General features: G+C 36.0%; 2 protein-coding genes across 14 annotated transcripts in view; one reads left to right on the top strand and one right to left on the bottom strand.

Annotated features, from left to right (window-relative positions):
- Positions 1 to 10,190, bottom strand: part of SUGCT (succinyl-CoA:glutarate-CoA transferase) — an 863,222-nt gene extending 853,032 nt beyond the window's left edge. For 6 of the 7 annotated variants that reach the window (XM_081080029.1, XM_081080032.1, XM_081080028.1 and 3 more), the window contains exon 1: positions 9,956 to 10,190. In XM_081080029.1, coding sequence (XP_080936155.1) covers positions 9,956 to 10,055 — 100 coding nt within the window. In that variant the 5' untranslated portion in view covers positions 10,056 to 10,190. Of the gene's footprint in view, positions 1 to 8,126; positions 8,278 to 9,955 lie in introns of all 7 variants that reach the window. The other variant, XM_081080031.1, reaches the window with a different exon arrangement.
- MPLKIP (M-phase specific PLK1 interacting protein) overlaps positions 10,170 to 24,284 on the top strand; it is a 67,467-nt gene continuing 53,352 nt past the window's right edge. For 4 of the 7 annotated variants that reach the window (XR_013995370.1, XR_013995371.1, XR_013995372.1 and 1 more), the window contains exon 1: positions 10,486 to 10,892. Coding sequence is in view for 4 of the 7 variants with exons in the window: in XM_081080037.1 (XP_080936163.1) it covers positions 10,554 to 10,892 (339 nt within the window). In the remaining 3 variants the exon portion in view is untranslated. Of the gene's footprint in view, positions 10,893 to 11,337; positions 11,604 to 11,917; positions 14,212 to 24,284 lie in introns of those variants that run through there. The other 3 variants (XM_081080038.1, XM_081080035.1, XM_081080036.1) reach the window with 3 other exon arrangements.

The raw sequence follows: 24,284 nt of genomic DNA, 5'->3' as shown, positions 1-24,284 counted from the left end.
GAAAAAGGACAATGCTGGAGGTATCACACTGCCTGACTTTAGCTTGTACTACAGGGCTACAATAATCAAAACAGCACGGTATTGGCGGAAAAACAGACACATAGACCAATGGAATAGAATTGAGAACCCAGAAATAAAACCACATAAATATGGACAGATAATTTTTGACAAAGAAGCTAAAAACATACAACAGAGGAAAAGCAGCCTCTTCAATAAATGGTGCTGGCAGAATTGGATAGCTACGTGCAAAAGAATGAAACTGGACGGCTATCTGTCACCATGTACCAAAATTAATTCAAAATGGATCAAAGACTTAAGCATAAGACCTGACACAATAAACTGCATAGAAGAAAACATAGGTACTAAACTTATGGATCTTGGGTTCAAAGAACATTTTATGAATTTGACTCCAAAGGCAATGGAAGTAAAAGCTAAAATAAACAAATGGGACTATATGAAACTTAAAAGATTCTGCACAGCAAAAGAAACCATCGACAAAATAAAGAGGCAACCGACTGAATGGGAGAAGATTTTTGCAAACAGTTCCTCCAATAAGCGTCTAATATTCAAAATATAAAAGGAACTCATGAAACTCAACAACAACAAAACAAACAACCCAATTGAAAAATGGGCAGAGGACCTGAAGAGACATTTCTCCAAAGAGGACATACAAATGGCAAATAGACATATGAAAAAATGCTCAACATCACTAATCATCAGAGAAATGCAAATAAAAACCACAATGAGATATCACCTCTCCCCAGACAGAATGGCTATCATCAACAAGACAAATAGCAACAAGTGTTGGAGAGGCTATGGAGAAAAAGGAACCCTCATACACTGTTGGTGGGAATGCAGACTGGTGCAGCCGCTATGGAAGGCAGTGTGGAGGTCCCTCAAAAAATTACAAATAGAATTACCATATGACCCAGCAATCCCTCTCCTGGGTATCTACTGCAAAAATCTGAAAACATTTATCCATAAAGACACGTGTGCTCCAGTGTTCATTGCAGCTTTGTTTACAGTGGCCAAGACGTGGAAACAACCAAAATGTCCTTCGATAGATGAATGGATAAAGTTGTGTTATATATGCACAATGGAATACTATTTGGCGGTAAGAAAAGATGATATAGGAACATTTGTGACAACATGGATGTATGTTGAGAATATAATGCTAAGCGAAATAAGTCAGACAGAAAAAGCAGAGAACCCTATGATTTCACTGATATGTGGTATATAAACCAAAAACAACAAAAGAACAAGACAAACAAATGAGAAACAAAAACTCATAGACACAGACAATAGTTTAGTGGTTACCAGAGGATAAGGGGGGTGGGAAGTGGTAGATGAGTGTAAAGGGGATCAAATATATGGTGATGGAAGTAGAACTGACTCTGGGTGGTGAACAGACAATAGGATTTATAGATGATGTGGTACAGAGTTGTACACCTGAAATTATGTAATTTCATTAACAATTGTCACCCCAATAAATAAATTTTAAAAAAAAAGTTCATGACACTCTTCAGAAATTCTATATCTTACTAATAAAAATTTTGCCTAAGTTGAATAATTTACCCATCTGTTTAAATACATCGGTTTCTACCGGTTTTCTCAGACATCTTCAAAACTAAACGAGAATATTTAGTCATTCATAAATTGGACCTAGAAAACATTATGCTAAGTGAAATAAGTCAGAATGAGAAAGACAAATACCATATGATCTCACATATGTAAAATCTAAAGAACAGAATAAACGAGCAAACAAAAAAGAAATGGACTCAGAGATGCGGAGAAAAAAACTGATGGTTACCGGATGATGGGAGGGGTTTGGGGATCTGGGTGAGAAAGGTGAAGGGATTAGGAAATACAAATTGGTAGTCAAAAAATAGTCACGGGGATGTGAAATACATTTGGGAAATATAATCAACAAGGTTGTAAAGATCATGTAAGGTGACAGATGGGCAGTGGACTTCTCAGGGGGATCACTACATAGATTGTGTAGATGCCTGACCATTGTGCTGTACACCTGAAGCTGAAGTAGAATAATATTGCATGTCAACTATAATTTAATATATATGTATAGTCACAGGATGTAAAGTACAGCACAGAGAATATAGTCAGTGGTATAGTAACAGCTATATATGGTGTCAGAGGGGTAGTAGACGGGGCGGTGGGGGTTATCACTTTGTGAGGGGAGTAAATGTCTAATCATTATGTTGGTTTGTATACCTGAAACTAGTATAATAATAAAAAACATAAAAATAAATACATAAATTGCTCTTAAAAATGTTTTTAGTATTTATGTTTATTTGTAATATTTCAAAGTAAACAGGTATCTAGATCAGAGATCAGTTATTCTTACTTATATCAAGAAATGCACCATTTCCCACATCTAATTTGCCACAGGCATTGTAATGAGATCCAACTGTTCAACCTACACATACAGGAAAGGACCCCAAAATTATGACTCTGGAAGTCTGTATAAGATAGCTGCCTGGCTGCCACCTTCCCTGAAAAAGGAAGAAAAAGTTAATCTCCCTAAGGTAAGCAAATTCTCCTTGGGAAGAAAAGGGAAAGGTCTCTGGGTTCTTACCCTCTGGAATATCTCCAGGGGGAAGATAAACTTCACTGGTTTTACGACCTAACTCTGTGGAAATATCTCCAAGGCTCTGAGTTTTATACCCCTCTGAAATATAAACATAAACTTCCTGGGAGTTCCTTAACAATCTATTCAGTCATCTTTTAACTTCCAAGGCTTGTCCTTTAACCCAGGTTCTAGTTTCTAGTTTAGAAAACCCTGACCATGCAGAAACATGAAAATATTCACTTCTTGATGATAGATAGTAAAATTAACCAAAGTATTTATATTTGCAGCACTCGTTAATACTTGACAACTCCTACAAAACTGGATTTCAAACCCTTATTAGAAATCCCTGGGAATTCCTCAGAGATGCCCCAGAAGCCCATTTTCAGTAGGGCAATTAAAGTAGAGATACTGAGTTAGAGCTGGGCTCTAGGATCCCAATTCCTGCTTCAAACACAGCCCATCTGTACTCATATTTTGGACTTCAAAGTATGGTGTGTGTTTTTTTTTTTGAAGATAAGATTCTACAAAATATATATATATATATATATATATATATATATATATATATATATATATATTTATAATTATATGTATATAACTTATATACATATATATATATATATATATATATATATATATATATTTAAATCCAATGAAAAAAGAAACGCCAAAACATCTTAGTTAACTGTTAGCCAGTCTCATCAAGACACAGAGAGGAACCAAATGAATAAAATCAGAAATGAAAAAGGAAAAGCGACAACAGACACCACAGAAATACAAAACATTTTAAGAAAATACTACGAGCAACTATATGCCAACAAATTAGACAACTGGAAGAAATGGATAAATTCCTAGAAGCATATAATCTTCCAAGGCAGAATCAAGAAGAAACAGAAAAACTGAACAGACTGATTACTACCAATGAAATTGAATCAGTAAATCAAAAAGTTCCAAACAAACAAAAGTCCTGGACCAGATGGCTTCACAGGTGAATTTTACCAAACATTTTTTAAAAAGAAATATCACCTATTCTCCTCAAACTATTCCAAAAAAACCAGAAGAACGAAGGCCCCCAAACTCATTTTATGAGGCCACCATTACCCTGATTTCAAAACCAGACAAACACTTTACAAAAAAAACAAAAAAAAAAAAACTATAGGCTGGTATCCCTAATGAACATAGACACAAAAATCCTCAATAATGTATTAGCAAACCGAATTCAGCAATACATTAAAAAGATCATATACTATGATCAAGTGGGATTCATTCCTGTTATGTAAGGTTGGTTCAATATCCACATATCAATTAACATGATACACCACATTAACAAAATGAAAAATAAAAATCATATGGTCATATCAATAAATGCAGAAAAAACATTTGATGAAATCCAGCAGCCACTTCAAAAACTTCACTTCCTTAAAAATTATTTTTTCTCTTTTCTTTCCCCTTGATTCAAACTGGCCTTGAAAAAGTCTAATAGCACCATGGCTCACTTGCTTCTGTTCTTTCCTTATCCTTCCACCTTTGTGACCCCTCTCTTACTCATTAAGCCCTTAGGTTACTCTCAAACAGTCTTAGCAACAAAGCCTCAGGTCTACTGACCACAGAAACAGAGTTTCTGTCAAACTAAAGGTAACACCTCGACAACAGTTGTGTTTTGATTCCAGACCCTGAAGGTTTTTGGAGCCGACCAGCCACATCCCCTCGAGACCAGGAAGAATGATGCCACGACTGACATCAGGACCTGATGGAATGATCAACTGCCTCCTACCCTTGCCCTGACCAACCAGTAGAGCCCACCACACCAACTCCCTTACCACCAGGACTAATAATCTTTCCCCTATATAACCTATCCCCTAGGGGTCATGGGGAGCCAGGTCTTTAAGCACAAGACCACCTGTGTCTCCGGCTTGGAACCATTTCCTTAAATAAAGCTTTACTTTTTTTGCTGCAAATCCCTGGTATCTCGTTTGGCTTTGATGCGTACAGGCAAAACAAAACGCTTTTTGTTTAACAGATGCAAGAAGACTGAGTTCTGATCCCACTTCTACTTGCAATGTGAATTAAGGCAAGTCACTTAACTTCTCTAGGCCAGTTTCTCACCTGAGAAGTGGGCTATTCTCAGAAGTAATCCAAGTGGAATATGGAGTTGTGATATTCAGGAATAGAGTGAAGAAATAAAATAGAGTCACTATAGTCAAGCTGCTAAATTACTGAAATCAAATACGTTGAAGTATGAGGAAACTATTCTATTCAGATAACCGTCTGATTATTCCCTGAAGGGCTAAGGAAAGAATGTTCAGACCACCTAACATCCATTATCAAGATCACCAGTCATCTAGAGGATTACTATCTCGAACCAATTCAGAGGCTAAGAATTCAGGGTTAATTCTTCTCAAAAATGTACTTCTCAAAAATGTACTTTAACCTGAAGTGGGTTGCAGTGCGGTGATATTTCTGTGTTTGGAGACCGGGCCTTGGCAGTGAAAAATGGAAGTAGTTGTATACTCGAAACCATAAATAAGGGAATGTGAAGTAAACATCTATGCACCCAACTTGGAGCACCTAAATATATAAAACAGGTACTGACTGACATAAAGACAGAGATCAACAGTAACACTATCATAGTAGGGGACTTCAACACATGTCTGACAACAAGGGACAGGTCTTCCAGACAGAAAATCAATATGGAAACAACAGCCTTAAATGGTACATTGGACCACTTGGATTTAATCGACATTTTCAGAGCATTTCACCCCAATGCTGCAAAATACACGTTTTTCTCAAGCGCTTTGCAGGTGAATTTTACAAAACGTTCAAAAAAGAACTATCACCTATTCTCCTCAAGCTCTTCCAAAAAATCCAGAAGGAGGGAAGACTCCCAACACTTTTTACAAAGCCACTATCACCCTGATCCCAAAATCAGACAAAGACACCACAAAAAAAGAAAACTACAGGCCGATATCTCTAATGAACATAGATGAAAAATCCTCAACAAAATATTAGCGAACAGAATTCAGCAATATACTAAAACAATCGTACACGATGATCAAGTGGGATTCATCCCTGGTATGCAGGGGTGGTTCAACATCCGCAAATCAATTAATGCGATACACCACATTAACAAAATGAAAAATAAAAATCACATGATCATATCAATAGATGCAGAAAAAGCATTTGATAAAATACAGCAACCATTTATGATAAAAACCCTTAAGAAAGTGGGAATAGAGGGATCATACCTCAACATAATAAAGGCCATATATGACAAACCCAAGCTAACATCATACTCAAGTGAGGAAAAGCTAAAACCATTCCCCCTAAGATCAGGAACAAGGCAAAGTTTCCCACTCTCTCCACTTCTATTCAACATAGTGCTGGAAGTTCTAGCCACAGCAATCAAACAAGAAACAGAAATAAAAGGCATCCAAATTGGTAAGAAGGAAGTAAAATTGTCATGATATGCAGATGATATGATACTATATAGAGAGAACCCTAAAGACTCCACCAAGAAACTTTTACAGCTGATAGATGAATTTAGTAAAGTAGCAAGATACAAAATTAATATTCAGAAATCAGTTGCATTTGTATTTACCAATAATAAAACATCAGAAGGAGAAATTTAAAAAGCAATCCCATTTATAATTGCTCCAAAGACTATAAAATACCTGGGAATAAATTTAACCAAAGAAGTAAAAGATCTGTACTCAGAAAATTATAAGACACTGAAGAAAGAAATGAAAGAAGATATAAATAGATGGAAACACATACCATGTTCATGGATAGGAAGAATTAACATAGTTAAAATGTCCATACTGCCTAAGGCAATATACATATTCAACGCAATTCCTATCAAACTACCAATGACGATTTTCACAGAAATAGAACATATAATCCTAAAATTTATATGGTATCATAAAAGACCCGGGATAGCCTCAGCAATCTTGACAAATAAGAACAAAGTGGGAGGTATAACAATACCTGACATCAAATTATACTACAAGACTACAGTAATCAAAACAGCATGGTACTGACATGAAAACAGACACATAGATCAATGCAACAGAATAGAGAGTCCAGAAATAAATCCATGCCCATATGGCCATTTAATCTACGACAATAGAAGCAAGAATGTACGGTGGGGTAAAGACAGTCTATTCAATAAATGGTGCTGGGAAACCTGGACAGACACGTGCAAAAAATGAAGCTGGACCACCTCATTACACCATATACAAAAATAAATTCAAAATGGCTTAAAGACTTAAATGTAAGATCTGAAACCATAAAATACCTAGAAGAAAATATAGGAAGAAACTTCACAGACATTACCCGGAGTAAGATTTTTACAGATATATCCCCTCGCGCTAGGGAAGTAAGAGAAAAAATAAACATGTGGGATTACATCAAACTAAAACGTTTTTTCACAGCAAAGGAATCCGTCAATAAAACAAAAACGGATCCTACTGAATGGGAAAAGACATTTGCCGATGATATATCTGATAAGGGGTTAATATCACAAATTTATAAAAAAACTCACTCAACGCAACTCCAAAAAACAAACAACCCAATTAAAAAATGGGCAGAGGACATGAAGAGACATTTTTCTAAAAAGGACATACAGATGGCAGACATATGAACAAATGCTCAACCTCACTAACCATCAGAGAAATGCAAATAAAAACCACAATGAGATACCACCTCACCCCAGTCAAAATCGCTATCATCAATAAATCAACAAACAACAAGTGCTGGCGTGGATGTGGAGAAAAGGGAATTGTGCTTGTGCTTGTGCACTGTTGGTGGGATTGCAGATTGGTGCAAACACCATGGAAAACAGTATGGAGGTATCTCAAAAATCTGAAAATGGAACTACCTATGATCCAGTAATTCCACTCCTAGGTATCTATCCGGAGAAATCCAAAACTCCAATTCAAAGATCTTTATGCACTCCTACGTTTATTGCAGCACTATACACAATAGCCAAGACATGGAAACAACCGAAATGCCCATCGGCAGATGACTGGATTAAGAAACTGTGGTATGTTTATACAATGGAGTATTACGCAGCCATAAAGAAGAAAGAAATCTTATCATTTGCAACAACATGGATGAACCTAGAGAACATTATGTTAAGTGAAATAAGTCAGACAGAGAAAGACAAATACCATATGATCTCACTTATATGCGGAATCTAAAGAAAAGAATAAGTGAATGAACTAATCAGAAACAGTTTTGGAGACAAAGAGGAAAAACTGAGGGTTGCCAGATGGGCGGGGGGGTGGAGATAGGAGGAAAGTGAGGGGATTAGAAAACAGTCGGTAATCACAAGATGGCCACGGGGTTTTGAAAATTAATTTGGGGAACATAATCAATAATGTTGTAAAGATTTTGTAGGGTATCCGATGGACACGTGTCCCATTTGGGAGACCACCTCAGGGATGATGTAGATGCCTGATCACTGCACTGTACACGTGAACAATAATGAATGCCAACTATAATTTTATATATATATGTATATATGTATGTATATACTTACAAGAAGTGGAGTGCAGCATTAGAAATAGAGACAGTGCAAATGTAATGGCTCTTTGCGATGTCAGAGGGATAGTGGATGGGAGATCGTGGAGAGGGGTTCACACAGTGTGAGGGATATAAATGATAAACGTCTAAGTATTTATCTTGTGCACCTGAAATAAATAAATAAATAAATAAATAAATAAATAAATAAATAAATAAATAAGAGAGAAAAAAAATGTACTTTAAGAACTCAGCTTTTGTGTCTTCTTCTGGGTATTGCCTAGTTGTGTTTCCTGTTTGCAAACCCTAAACCCTTGAACAAATCTTTATCATTTATTTCTAGCCAAAGCCTCGAGACTCTTTTTAGTTTGTTCTACAAGGTAATTATTAATAATTTATTCTCCCTCAATCCTCATATATACCTGCAAAGGTGATGAAAGGCACACTGTCATGCATAACATACCTGTCAAAAATTTTCCACTGTATTTCTTTTCTCTCCCTTTTCTAATGCAAGTTCACATGTGCAGAAGATAGCAAGATATCACTATACGGAAGTGTATTCTAGAAGTATAAGCCACGTAAAAAGACCATTTACAGTATTTTACGCAATTCTGGAAATCATTTGCCAGTTATGAAATAATTAATAAAGGCATTCTGGTTCCTATCACCCTCATTTTCCTGCTCCCTCCACCCAGGAAAAGTAGATTGGTTGATGATATGAAAAGGACATCAGGTGGGAATCACTGACCAGTATGATGTGACTCATTCATTCATTTAAGAACTGAGTGCCCAATTACCAAGTACTAAACTAAGCACCAAAGACAATGCCCAGACAGGAGAATTTTGGGCCAGAACATAAGTATATAGTAAAGTACATAATCTGGGTTCCTCGGGCCTTAATTGCATTGAAAGTCTTGATGACACTGTACTGCCTTGATTGATTCTACAATTTCCTTCAAAGGAGAAATTTGGTGAACCAAATTCCCTCAGAATGAACAACAAAAGAAAATTGTGGATCTCCATCCATCAAAGAGTATGGAAGCTGAGAAGGCACACTCCAGCTAGGCATATCACAAAACATGTAAAAGAGACAGTGAGGAGTGGCAGCTGCAAGAATCAGTCCTAAAGTTCTTTGTGTTTCATACAAGCTTATTTCAGGACTCAGTGATTATCATTCCACATTCTGAGGTAGTAAAGAAAGTTCTACAAAGCTGTAGTAAATCCAAATTTCAAATTCTAAACAAATTCTAGGACAGCTGCCTGGTACAAAGGCGTTTTATTATACATTAGGTGTCATTCTTGAATTATCACATTTTTCTTTATAACTAAAAATCTGTGAAAGAATCAAGATTTTAAGAGCTTTGGCCAAATTTTGCTCTTTGAAAATGAGTATCCCTGCTTCCTAGCCACCTGCCTAACCTGCTAATCCAAGGAAGGGAGTAAAGTCCGTTTGTTAGCACAGCTTCTCCCTCAAATTAAAGAGGCAATCTGAACTCCCTCCTGAAACGCGGCCGGGTGTACATGTCTAGTTATCTACACGTGGGGGACGAGGGTAGGGGGACCCCGGAGAGGGGAGACGTCCGCCAGTAGGACCGCGCGCGGGGCGACCCGCTGCCGCGAGCTCCCGACCCCGGGCGCCGGGCAGGGTGGCCCCGGGGCGGCGGAGAGCGGGGCAAGGCCCGCCGCGGGGCGACGGAGCCAGTGCGCGGGGGGGCAACGGCCAAAAGGCGGGCTGCGGGGGCAGCAGAAACTTCAGGAGAGCATGGGCGCTCTACTCAGGATGCCGCCTGAGGTAGGGGTCTGGGGCTGGGATCCCCTTCGCCGCACCAACCGAATCTTGGAGGGTACCTGACTGCGGGCGGCCCGTCCACAGCTCCCTCCTGCTGCCCGGGCCGCAGAGAAGGCCGGTTCTCCGCAGAGGCGCGACCCTCGCCAGGGCTGCCAGCATCGCGCGCCTCTCAGATACCCTGGGTCCCACCGGTGAGGAGAGAACACAGCGCGCGCGCCGCCCACAGCCGCTGGGGGCGCCCACGGACACTCACACCCCGCCCCGAGTTAGCGGGGCCCGGCCTCGGCGGGCGGAGCCACGCTGGGCGGAGCGCTCGCGTGCCGCGTCACTCGCTGTGCGCGTCTGGCAATGGGTCCCGGGCAAAGACCGCGAAACGGCAAAGGCCGTGCTGGGGCTCGGTTTTCTCGGCTTTCCTGAAAAAGAAGAGAATTCTTCTTCCTCGACTCTGTTCACTTAAATTTGGTCATTCGATACCCAATTCAATAACCCACTTATCCCTCTGCCCCTAGCGGAACCTTTTGTGAGTCCGGAACCAATGTGTTGTACGGTGCTAGCAGGCGGAGGACTGTTTTGGTAAAGGACCACCGATGCTCTGTGAAAGGTTGATCGGGACAGTTCCGGGGAGAGAAGGCGGCGGTGAGGTCTTCGTCTCCCGATATGCACCGACAGAATTTTCGACCCCCTACCCCTCCTTACCCCGGCCCGGGTGTAGGAGGTTGGGGTAGCGGGAGCAGCTTCCGGGGTACCCCTGGCGGAGGCGGACCACGGCCGCCCTCCCCTCGGGACGGGTACGGGAGCCAGCACCACACGTCGCCTTACGGGCCCCGGTCTAGACCCTACGGGAGCAGCCACTCTCCGCGACACGGCGGCAGCTTCCCGGGGGGCCGGTTCGGGTCTCCGTCCCCTGGCGGCTACCCTGGCTCCTACTCCAGGTCTCCCGCGGGGGCCCAGCAGCAATTCGGCTACTCCCCAGGGCAGCAGCTGACCCACCCCCAGGTAATAAATAGCCAGCGTTTGCTGAGCTCTTACTGTATGGCAGGCATTGGACTAATAATCCCTTTGCGTGGATTATTCTGTTTAACCCTCTATGAGGTGAGACACTATTGTTAGCCCTGCTTTTTAGATGAGTAAACTGAGGCTCAGAGAAGTTAAGTAACCTTCTTAGATTACCCTAGAAAGTGGCAGAGCCCTGCTTTCCCGAGCCCTCCTGCTTTTTAGCCGCTACACCGCCACTCATTCACTGGAGACTTCCCTAATTCCATCTCCGTTGTCAGGGGCCTTGCCGACTGCTCCCAGTAAATTCTTCTGAGCCCGGGCCTTGTAGAGGGAAAAAAGCAAATGAATTCCCACATAGCCTTCATCTAGTTTAGAGGGTTGTTTATAGGCTAGTACCATCCTTCTATTTGCTGGCACTTTTTTCCGGCCTTTGTTTTCGAACTAGGCTGGCTTCTGCTCCAAGTCCTCTCGAGGGAACGTCGGTGATGGCTGTAAGTTTCCCGTTCCTCTCGGTGAGAGTGAATACGGGACGCTGAGAGAGAGGAGTTGTGGTGTGGGTAGGATTTCTGTGGTTTGTAACTGACGTGTGCTCGGTGCTTTTCCAACTTGCCTTATGCTAAACCAGCTCCACCCCTTTGAGTCTGGAACTAATGAGACGGAAAGGTTCTAGAAATTTTGAAGCTGAAGGGTTAAAAAGTTTTAATTCTTCAGAAGAAACTAGAAATTTTGAGGAAAAAATGAAATATAATTATTTCTTCACCATTTGATAATTCTGCAAAGTTACTACATTAGAAACCCAAAAGTGAGCTGACAGTGGGTATGGAATTATTAATAAATGAGCATATCAAATTAGTTTAAATGCTTTTTATAAACAAAAACACTAGATTGAAGGAAGACTTTGCAGTTGAACATATTTGAATTCAGGGCACAACTTTTAACTAGCAATGTGATCCCAACTAGCTTTTAAAGAAAAAGTACCAGTTATTGCTACTAAATGTTATTTTTAACTGATTTTTTTTCTAAAGGGTTCTTCTCCAAGGACATCTACACCTTTTGGATCAGGGCGTGGTAGAGAAAAAAGAATATCTAATGAGTTGGAAAGTTATTTCAAGCCTTCAATGCTTGAAGACCCTTGGGCTGGCCTAGAACCAGTATCTGTAGTGGATATAAGCCAACGATACAGCAATACTCAAACATTTACAGGCAAAAAAGGAAGATACTTTTGTTAACATTTCTGAAATTCAACTGGAAGCCTCATGTGTCAGGAACATCTTGGACAAAACTTTTACTTGTGTAATTAAGTTGAACCCTAACATGCTGACTTTGATTGAGTTAGGGCTTCTTGGTATTTTTCATCTTATCAAATATTGTTGGTGTTAGAGAAGACATACGGTAGAATAAATTGCAATATTTAGCTCTTTTGGAAGTGCCTACCACAAATTAGAAGATTTATAGTTTCCAAATAGTTAACATTCTTGGAAATATAATGGACGTTTGTCTTTTAATGTTTTTCCAGTGTTTTAAAATAAAACATTTTGTCTTTCTAGCTATATTGTGGTTTTGTCATATGCTAAAGAAGTAGAATTATAAAGTAATGCTTTGTAATCACTTAGTTAGAATTCATAAGTAAATATTTTGCCTACTACATTTGAAAATAAAAGAGATAAACAATCCTTTGAGCTGTAGACAGTTCTATATTTGTTCATAAATAAAAGGAGTAAAAGAAGTGAATAAAGGAGATTTCTATTCCTATTATAACCATTGTTCTATGTGCATATTTTATGTAATGCTTTTGTAAAAATGCATTGAAACTTGATTAGAAGTCACAGGCACTCACTTAAGTAAAAAAAAGTTTTTAAACCCTTCATACTCATCTAGCTGGAAAGGGCAAGGATATATTTATTTCTTGCATAGTTAGATCAAAATATTTTGTGTCTGAATTTCTCCACATCTCTCAGTATTGTAGAGTCATTTTCTCTTGAGGACTGGCTACCGGCCATCTCACTTCCATTGTGAAGAGGATATTTCCCAGGGATGACAGATTAACCTTGCTTAGATCATGTTTCGGTAGTCCTGATCCAATAACTATGACCAAGGCAGTGTGGCGTAATTAGCTTGAACAGTGGACCTACCCCAACAATGAGGTAGGGTCCTGTGATTTTCAGCCCCACTAGGCCTACCTTGATTGGAGAAATGGTTTTCCACAGGAAGGAATGCTATGTATGTTTACCTACAGTAATGGGAAGAAAAATATAAAGAGATTTTTCCCAAAAAATATTTAAACGAGGCTTTTTAGATATTTTGAGGTCATAATACATGAAAATAGAGCTAGTTAAAATTTTGCTTAAACGTTCCCAGAAATAAATGTCTAAAGATGAAATGGCCACACCTATTTGAGCCATTCCCAGTACTATTTGTTTGCTGAGTCTTTCATAGAGGCAAAGAAGAAAATGAAAAGGGAAGGATTTTAGATTAATAAAATCTCCAGGAAAACCCAGGACTACTACCACCGATTACTAGCTGGATGAATTATTTAACTTCTCTATGCCTCAGTTTTCTCATATGTATAATGAAGAAATTAATAGTACCCATATCATAGAGGTGTGTTTGAGGATTAAATGGGTTTACATATGTGAAACTCTTAAGCCAGAGCCTGGCACATAGTAAGCACTCAATAAATTGTAAGCTATTTCTCATTCACCCCTATCTTCTCAGTTCTTAGAATGATGCCTGGAAAAATAGTAGTTGCTTAAATCTGTAGGAAATGGCTTTTGGAAATAATTATTAAGCCATCTCTTAGAGATCACTGGGTTATTGGCAAAGATAAAAGAAGACAGGAAGGATTTTGTGCTAAAGTTTTTAATATTTGGAAGACTTTCAAACTGTAACTGTTGTAATGGTTTATGTGCATTTTATTTTTACTACTTTATAAGTGTGATTTTAAACAACTAATTCTAAGATATTTTCCATGTTACCAACATCTACTTCCAGAGGTCTGATCTTTTCTAATTTTCTTTAGAGGAATATTTTTTGATTTCAGCATTGCTAAAATGCTGAAATGCATTGGTGCATTGCTGTATTGCTCTAGTCGGTCATGTGTTCAGTTGTCAAAGTTCTTTCCACATTGATATTTTGGGTTGTTTCTATTATTAGCCTATTTTTGTTTAGCTGAGTGAAAAAAAATGGATTATTCTTTAAATGATTTTTCTTAGTGTTCTAGAATATCCATTTTTACCTCTACAGAAATACTAAATAATTTTGTTAGAAAAAAAATTTATACTAAGTAAGCATCTTAAATATTCATATAATTAAAGAATGGAAAAATAATCTGTAGCTGGGTCTTCAAACAACGGTATGTATACTCCTGGAAGTAATCAACTTTCCAAGGGGTGTACAAGCATAGATAGCTTTGGGGATCCAGAGCCAGATCCTCAATTCCCATATGTACTCTCTTAAAACTGATCTACCTAAGGAGCATTTACATGATCAATTGCCTATTTCCCCTTCTGCCTTTTCACAGTCACTCTTCCTTACAAGAGAAACCTATCCTTACAAGAGAAACCTGTGACAGACTGTATTTCTCAAATGACCCCAACAATATTTTAGGTCTCACATACTCTCCAGAACCTTGCCACTACCCCTTCAAGATGTGGAGTTATGTCCCTTCCCTTTGAACCTAAGCAGACCTTTCTTTCTTTCCAACAAGGAAGTGTGGTGAAAATTAATGTATTTTCATCATGGGTGGAGTGTGATCTTAGAAATGAGTTGTATTGGCCCATGTGGAGATGTTCAGAATTTACATGTGTTGTCAAGTAGAGAGAGAGTGGTGACAGTTTTTGTTTAATGACCTTGCCTTTTTTCTCATGACTATTCAAAAAAACACTTTTCTTGGGGGTGAATAGTGTGAAAGTAAAAGAGAGCACGAGGGAAAGTCACCTTATTTTTAGGTAACAAATCATAAGGTTGCTTTCCTCATCTAGCTTAGAATATTCAAGATTGGTATAAAAGCATGATGGGTTTTGGTAAATCTGCTGTCAGGCAAACTGACCACGCATGATCAATAATGGTAAAGAGCAGTGAATATGTCTCAAACCTGTCTCAGTAGCATAATTTGCATGATTCCAAGAAGGAGGAAGTTAAGTTTTATGTTTATTTCTGACAATAACATTACATCTTAAAGTTGAAAGATCATTTCAGAGGTAAGTTCATGGTTTTATATTTTCTAGAGCATTTTTCAGATTCCTAGGAGAAACATTTTCGTTAACATTTCCCAGGTTCATTATTAGATTCTGCAAATTCGTATTAATTTTTTATCTGGCCAAAATCTCCTGCTCATTGTCTCCAAGCTATTTCTGTGCTTTTTTTCATTCCTGTGTACTTAGGTTTAAATTAACAAATGTATTGTGGGTTTTACTGTAGTCATCAATAGTAGTCATAAAATGTGATCGCTATCAGTATACCTTGCATAAGCCCTGAATTTATTAGTGACCCAGTATCTTTTTGCTCTGAATTTCCAGTCTAACTTTTCTTCTAATCTAAGACACAATTATTATATGATTCACCATTATATACCATTTAGTAAAAACACTGTCAACTAAACTATGATATGCCGTTCAATTTCAGAGATGTTAAAATGTGTGTCTTAGTTTGATGAAATAGCATAAATACTCTTAAAAGCAGAACATGTACTTACATATAGGTAGGTATAGGCATAAAAGTCCGTAAAACACAGTTTCAGGATACAATGCATTCAACTTTAAAAATCTAGCTTTACTCAATTAGGATTAACTCTTCTCAAATTTTTAAATTCTGTTCTAATTCTATAAAAAGCATAAATGGTTTTCAAACAAAATTTATAATCTATATATAATATAATCACCCTTAAAAAAAACTATGCAACTTCTAATTTTTATGGGGGTGCTTTTACTCAGTTTGTATTCACGATCAATAAGCAAGGTGACCCTAAGTGTAAGAGTTGTAGGTAAGTCTTAGTAAATCTTTTTGGTTAACACTCCAAAAAGCTGAGAAGGAAAATGGCCTGAACAAGGTCTTTAGTAAGAGTGGTTTTTAATTCTTTGCTTTCAGCAAAATTGAAGAAACCTTAATCAAATTGTCAATTAGTGATCATTAAAAATAATTTAATGATCAGTTTTATGATTTGTGGTATATTACATAAAAAGCATCCAAGAACTAAGTGGCATTACTATAATAAAATTCGCTTTTTATTTATATGTGTGAATGAGTTCTCAGCATTTATATCTATACTTTAAAAATAGAAATAAAACTGATGTCTCATTTTAGCAATGAGTAGTATTTACCCTTGAATATAGACAAATTCAGCACTATCCATTTCATTAATAGATACATTTCCAATTAAACTTTATTTTGTGTTTTAATAACATTAAAATTGATATATTTGTTGTTTTTATCATTTGAATACTAATGATAATTCAGACAACAGTCTTTAACATTTGGAGGTTTACAGTCATAAGAAATGGAATTTTTTAATTTCCAAAAATATTTTTTTATTTCAATAAATATATTTTTATGTATTTTGAAAAGCAGCTATATGACAGGGTAGCAGTAAAAGATTTTCAAGAATCACCATATTTTGCCATGAGATAAAAATTACATGAGGCAGTAAAATGGAAATGAATTGCAAATAAAATAGTGTAGAATTTTTACTAATTTAAGGAGTGATAGTGGATATCAAATTGCAGTGATACTTAAATTGAATTAATGTAATGGATTTACCTTAAAATATCACTACAACAAAAATGACTTCCTTTGCAATTTCTTGAACTTAAGATAAAAGTGTTTTTATATTGACTTGAAAATACGTAAAACAGTACATCACTTTTCAAAATTACTTTAAAGAATAGATGACCAAAATTTTTAAGGATCTCAACACAGCAGAGGGGGTAGAAAGGGGACTGTAGTAAACTATAAATCCAAGAGAAGTCAGAGAAGGAAGAAAAAAATAAAAAATGACAGCAATAAGTCCAAATATTTCAGTAATAACAATGAATCTTTAAAACGTAAAAAAAAAATTTAAAACATTATCAGATTGGATTAGAGAAATGGAATCGATCTATTTGCTAGTTTAGAAAAGTGATATCGAATTTGTAAGGATATACAGAACTGGTATACAAAGTAGAGATTATATGTAATACCAAGGATACCCAAAAATGTACACATTTTAAGAGATGTTATCTATGTAGTATTACTTTTTAAAGTTGAATTACAGTAGCAATGTGTAGTATGACTTTCACTCAAAAGATGGTGTGAATCAAATGAATCCTAAAAATCTTTTAAAATGTATATTTTTTGGCACCCTCTGTATATATGTATTCTTTTCAAATATACACAGTATAGAATAAATTTTTAATGTTCTAAATCACAAAGAGTTTCTGCAAATTTCAAAGATTTGATAGATATGCAGATCATGTTTTCTGACCAAAATGTTCAATAAATTTAAGAACAAAAAGTACCCTCCCTCAGAAAATAAGTCAGTGAAACAGAAGGCAAACTATAGAGCTTGTCAACAAAAGTAAAAGCCTATTCTTAGGGTTAAAGTAGACCAAGACTAATGGAAAAAAAGAACAAGAGGAAAAAATATAAGCAATATTAACCTTTAGTGTAACATCAGGAACTATGCTGAAAAAAAAAATGACTGCAGTAAGAAAACAAGTGATGGATCACTTAGAAGGATAATGCAACAGTGAAATAAATTATCACTTACATTACCCTTCAGTTTTCGTATTTCATGGCCTCAAATATTGCATCATCTTAAAAGAAGGTATAAAAGAAGTCTAGCAACACAATTTATGTAAATGTTTTTTTAAGCTTTTATTTGGGCCCAACTAGGAATTTAACACTTTTCATTTTTCATCCATAATGGCAAAGAAAATTAACAGATGTTTCATGATTATTAAAAAGATCAGCACTCTGGACTCAAGCAAAATCTCAAGACAAAAAATTTTCTCAAACTCTAGATTCAATGAGCAAACAATATGTTTCTAAGGACAAAAGGAAATATGATACTCTCATCCAGTTAGTCATCCAAAAGGAAGGATTTTATCACACAATAATTTGTGACAAGAACATCTTTTGTGTTTGTTCATCATAAATTTACATGATAGGGTTTGTAAGTAGACAAATACTAAAGGCAGGTAATTGAAAAAATAGGTGATGTAAGTGAAAAATCAGTTGGATTTCCCATTTTAATTGGTGTTTAGAAATCAGAAAGTGAAAACATTCTGCAATTATGAAGCAAAAAAATCGCCATCCTCTCTTCAACAGAAATGTGACATCAGAGTTCTTAAATGCATTGCATTTTGAAGATGAAAGTGCAAAAAGAATCAAAGTAATAATAAACAAGAGCCCATTAGAGATACATTTGAAATCTGGAGTCAAGATTCTTAAGATGAATATATACTAGGTTCATGACAGTTGATGAACACCTAGCTGTGTTTAAGGGATGTTACCCATCTTTTGCATTAAAAACCTTCAAAAGCAGAAAAATATTAAATAAAAATTTGTGTTTTTATGTTTACATTCTTATTAAAATTTCTGATAAAGTTGTTTCTAACTATCTCTTTACTCTCTACATTTTCACTAAAGAACAAAATATTTTTCAAAATTAAAGGGTCCGTTGGACCCAGGTGACAAATGATGACTGGTTTTCCTGGTATGCTGAGGAGTAAGATGAAGAAATTCTATTACTACCAATAAAGTCTTTGAAAATCATACAAACAGGATGACCAACTCTATGCCAAAGTATTTAAAAACATAGATGAAATAAGTACTATTTTAGAAAATACATTATCATAATCAACTTAATTAGAAAGAAGAAACCAAGCATTACAGATACCAAGTTGATAATCATGTCTTCTCCCCACAAATAACATCAGATTTACCAAGCCTTCATAGGATACATAATTCCTGTATTATAATAATTTTTAGTAAAAGAAAAAATCCAACACAGTTTATTCCTATGGAATTAATTTGACCTAAACCTGGCAAAGAACCCTAAAAATGGAAATTGTGGATCATTTCATTTATGAACATATTTGTTAAAAATCCTAAATAAGACATCACAATTAAGCAATTACAAACAAAAAAGGAACTAATGGGGTTTATCTCAGTAATCACAATGGTATTTCAGCATCTGGAAATTTATTTCTGTAATACACCTCATTAATTAGTTAAATGAGAGGATCTATAATAACAGTACATGAAAAAAATATTGCTTAAAATCAAATACACGAAAGTTGTCAGGAAATGGGAAGAGATCTGAGACTTGTAAATGGAGAGATGAAACTGATCTTGTTTCCAGATAATATTGTCTGCATATGACTCCAAGAGAGGCAAACGTTTTTGAACTACTGTGGATCAAAAAATGATACAATTAAAATTCCTACACAGCTGTCAAAAAAATGCAATAAAATGCCCCACCCTCCAAAGCAAGCTGCAATAAATTCTGGCATATGGAGAAGGGGAAGACAACAGAAAAAGAACTTTTTAGAAAGTATGACTAAGATTAGTCATGGATGAAAAGATACAATATTGCATGTATGTCCATTCTCCTTAAATTCATCTATAAAGTCAATCCAATTCCATTCAACATCTCAAAATAATTTTTGTGGACCTTAAAAAATGATTCCAATATTTATATGAAAGAAGGAAGGGTCAAGTTTCACCATAAAAAAATGTAATGTTGAACGAGAAAAATGTAAGCAGGCTTGCTCAACCAGATAAACTTGTAAAACTAATCACTGATCGATGCAAGAATAAACAGACTAAAGAAACAAAAATAGAGACTTCAGAAACATTCACACATATATAAAAACTGGATATGTGGTTTAGATAGCACTAGATCAATGGGACAAGAACAGACAGTAAGTGGTAATAGGTCGATTGCTTATGGTTTTGAAAAAAATAATAGTATATCCCTACCGCATACCATTTCAAAACAAAATTCCAAGTAGAATAAAGGCCTGAATGTGAAAAGTAAAACTAAAAAGAATTTTTTTAAATGTTTAGAAGAAAATGTAGGCAACATTTTTTATAACTTGAATAGGGAAGGATTTCTTATGCAATATACAAAGAGCACATAAAAGGTTGAAAAACTTGACTGTATCAATATTAATTTTAGTATATGTGCTGCCGAAGCGAGCACAACTGTATCAATATTAAAAACAACAAATAGCATAAAGTTAAAGGATATGCTATTTGCAATACAGATGACTAATAAATTATTCATATCTAGAATATGTAAACAATTTCTACAAATCTATTAGAAAGGCAAGCAACCCGATGGGCCAAGAAATACAATTATAGAAGAGAAAACCTAGTTGGGCAATAAGCATGGGAATCCTTTATAATCAAAAAGAAATTCAAGTCACAATGACTTCACATCACTTTCATCAGGTTGATAAAACTGTAAAAGTCTGACAATACAATGTGTTGAAGATGTCGAGCATCCTACACAACTCATGGGAATATAAACTGGTAAGAAGAATCACTTTAGATTAGAGAGCATTTGGCAATATAGTAAAGCCGAAGATGCTCAATATCCTGAAACCCAGGAAATCCATATCTAGATATTGTGGAATAAAATTATTATAAACCCCAATTAACATAATTCAGCCTTTCCTAAAATTGTAGCTGGAAACAGCCACAAGTTAGAATAGTGTAGAATGAGAAAGCTTTCTAACATTGTCAGAAGTACTTTGGGGGAATGAAAATATGTTTAGAAAGATTTTTTTGTATGGTCAGAGACTATATAGCAGAAACCATAAAATCTAGGTTAGATGTACTTGTTAAGTGTTGACTCAGAAGGACAAAGACTCATTCCTATACATTCTTAGATTCATATTTAATATTATCCTCCAAGAATTGTTACCTGTCAACATGAGATTATAGAAAAGTAAACTTTTAAAAATATTTTTGCATAAAATTTGTTTATTAGAGTTGGAATAGTAGGTTGAATTTGCTCACAAACTTTGTATAACAACCTGCTGAACATGACCTCATCGTTTTCATATTAACTCAGCATAAAAATATTGTTAATTTTCTTGCTGAATAAAAGTATATGAAAGCCCTCCTCCTAGCAGAAATTATTCTTGCAAATAGGGAAGTAAGACACAAGATGAATTATTTTCCTTTACAATATGTAACCTACAGAAATCCTTGCATTTGAATTTGTGCCGAGACATTCAAGAATGTTCTTTACAGTAATCAAAAGATTAGCAACAGTCTGACCACCAATAGGAGAAAGGGTGAATAAGTTATTTGTATGCACAATGTAATAAAATTCAACAATTGAATTAATTAGAATTTCATGATATGAATTAAATCCAAAACAATTTTGAGCAAAGAAAAGAAAAAAAAGCCTATATGATAGTCTTCACTTAAAATGTAAAAGCCTGCAAAACAATATTTTGTATTATTTATAGATGTATAAGTGTAAAGTAATAGTATGAAAACATGAATAAAAGTAACAAATACTATATTCATAACAGTAATTATTTGGAGATAGGGTGGGGAGTTAAAGGCTTCAAATAAATTTGGGTAGGTGGGTGTGTGTTCCAATCTATCCAAGTTTCAAAACTATTACGATTTATTAAGGCTGGCTATGGGGTACACACATGATTTTCTCATTTCTTAGAAATATAACTCTGATCTCTTAACACTTTCTGTAATGCCAGAATTAACGCTAATACCAAAATCAGACAATGACTTTACAAGGGAAAACTACACCAATATCTTTCATGAATATAGATGCAAAAATCCTCAACAAAATAGCAGCAAATTAAATTTGACAATGTTTTAAAAGAAATGTACCATGAACAAGTAGGATTCCAGGTATACAAGGCTGATTCAGTGTTCAAAAATCAATTAACGGAATCCATCATGTATTACCAGACTAAAGAAGAAAAATCATGCGATCATATCAATAGATGCAGAAAAGGCTTTTGACAAAATCCAACATCCATTCATAATTAAAACTCTCAGCAAACTAGGCCTAGAAGGGAACTTCCAAAACTGGATAAAGAATATCTACACAAAACCTACAGCTAATATGCTAAATGGTGAAAAACCAAATGCTTTCCCACCAGGATCAGGAGCAAGGCAAAAATGCCCCCTCTTACCACTACTTTCCAACATCAGACTGGAAGCCCTAGCTAATCAGTAAGACAAGAAAAGGGGAATATGGTATACAAATTGGGGAGGAAGAAATAAAAGTCTATTTGCAGATGACATGATTATCTACATAGAAAATCACAAATAAAAAGAAAAAAGTCCTGAAACTACCGTGTTTCCCCGAATATAAGACCTAGCCAGACAATCAGCTCTAATGCATCTTTTGGAGCAAAAATTAATATAAGACCCAGTCTTATTTTACCATAATATAAGACTGGGTATAATATAATAATAATATAAAATACCAGGTCTTATATTAATTTTTGCTCCAAAAGACGCATTAGAGCTGATTGTCTGGCTAGGTCTTATTTTCAGGGAAACACGGTAATAAGCAATTATAGCAAGGTTGCAGTATAAACAGTTAATACACAAAAGTTAATTCCTTTCTTATATACTAGTCATGAACAATTTGAATTTGAAATTTAAAAATCCAATACCACTTATATTAGCACCAAGAAAATTAATTAGGTATAAATCTAACAAAATATACACAAGATATATATGAGGATAACTACAAACCTAGCAAAAGAAATAAAAAATTTTAACTACATGGAGATATTCCGTGTACAAGGATTGGAAGACTCAATGTTGTCAAGATATCAATTCTTCCCAACTTGATTTATAGATTCAGTGTAATCCCAATCAAAGGAAGTTTTTTTGTGGATATTAACCAATTTAATCTAAAGTTTAATTGTAAAGGCAAAAGACCAAAAATAACCAATACAATATTGAAGAAGAACACAGTTACAGGACTGACACTACCTGACTTCAAGATTTATGTAAAGCTACAGTAAACAAGACCATGTGGTATTGGTGAAAGAATAACCAACTAGGTCAAAGGAACAGACTACAGAGACCAGAAATAGACCCACACAAATTGATCTTTGACAAAGGAGCAAAGGCAATTCAATAGGGAAAGAATAGTCTTTTCTGCAAATGGTGCTGGAACAACTGGACTTCCACATGCAAAAAGAAAACGGTGAATCTAGACACAGATTTTACAAAAATTAGATCAAAATGAGTCATAGACCGAAATGTAAAACACAGACCTATAAAGAAGATAACACAGGAGAAGATCTAGGTGACCTTTGATTTGGCAAAAACTTTTTTTTTTTTAAGGGGAACAGGACTTTATTGGGGAACAGTGTGTACTTCCGGGACTTTTCCAAGTCAGGTTTTTGTCCTTTCAATCTTAGTTGTGGAGCTCAGCTCTAGGTCCAGTTGCCGTAGTTAGTTGCAGGGGGCGGAGCCCACCATCCCTTGCAGGAGTGGAGGAATTCAAAGATGGATTCCTCCAAATCACAGAAAGTCATGGAGAAACCTTAAATGAATATTACTAACTTAAGGAAGCCAATCTGAAAAGGCCACATACCCATATGATTCTAACAATGTGACATTATGGAAAAAGCAAAACTGTGGAGACTGTGAAAAGATCAGTGGTGCCAGGAGTTGGGAGGGGTGGATGAGTGGAGGGAGGGTGGAGCACAGAGGATTTTTACAGCACTGAAACTGCTATAATGGTAGGTACATGTCCTTCTACATTTGCCGAAATGCATATAATGTACAACACAGTGAACTCTTATCTGTGCCTTTACTTAGGAATGTATCAATAATGGCTCATCAATTATAACAAATGTTACCACAATAATGCAAGATGCCACTAATAGGGAAAGTGAGGGTGGGAGGATATATGGGAATTCTTTGTATTTTCTGCTCTTTTTCTGTAAACCTAAACTACTCAAAAAAAAAAAGTCTATTGTTATTACTATTAATTTTGTTTTGCTCTGGATTCTGTGTGGAAAACAGAATAGAGAGTTGACAGTGGATTCCCAGAGGACATTTAGTAAAACCACAGAAATAGTCATGGTTAAAGACTGTCATGCATTAAAATAGTGAGCATGGATCTGGGAGTGAGCAGGTTCCAGGTGTAAGAATCGGAAGGTGTTAGACCTCCAGCTGATCTCTGTGTGAGGGAAAAGTATGGTTCCTTCCTTGGTTTTCTCAGTCCTGCTATTACCTTGTGTATGATCTGTGTTAAATGTTTGTATACACCAATACCTAGAATTAAATTGTCATTATAATACTTAATTTTACATGCCTTAAAGTGTACATTTATAAAAATCAACACAAATTATATAAAAAGCATGTATATAGTAAATACTTCAATTGGCCCTCAACTTTTAT

The sequence above is a fragment of the Rhinolophus hipposideros genome (assembly GCF_964194185.1).
Source record: "Rhinolophus hipposideros genome assembly, chromosome: 18".
NCBI classification, from domain to species: Eukaryota; Metazoa; Chordata; class Mammalia; order Chiroptera; family Rhinolophidae; genus Rhinolophus; species Rhinolophus hipposideros.
This window is presented reverse-complemented; position numbering and strand designations above follow the sequence as displayed.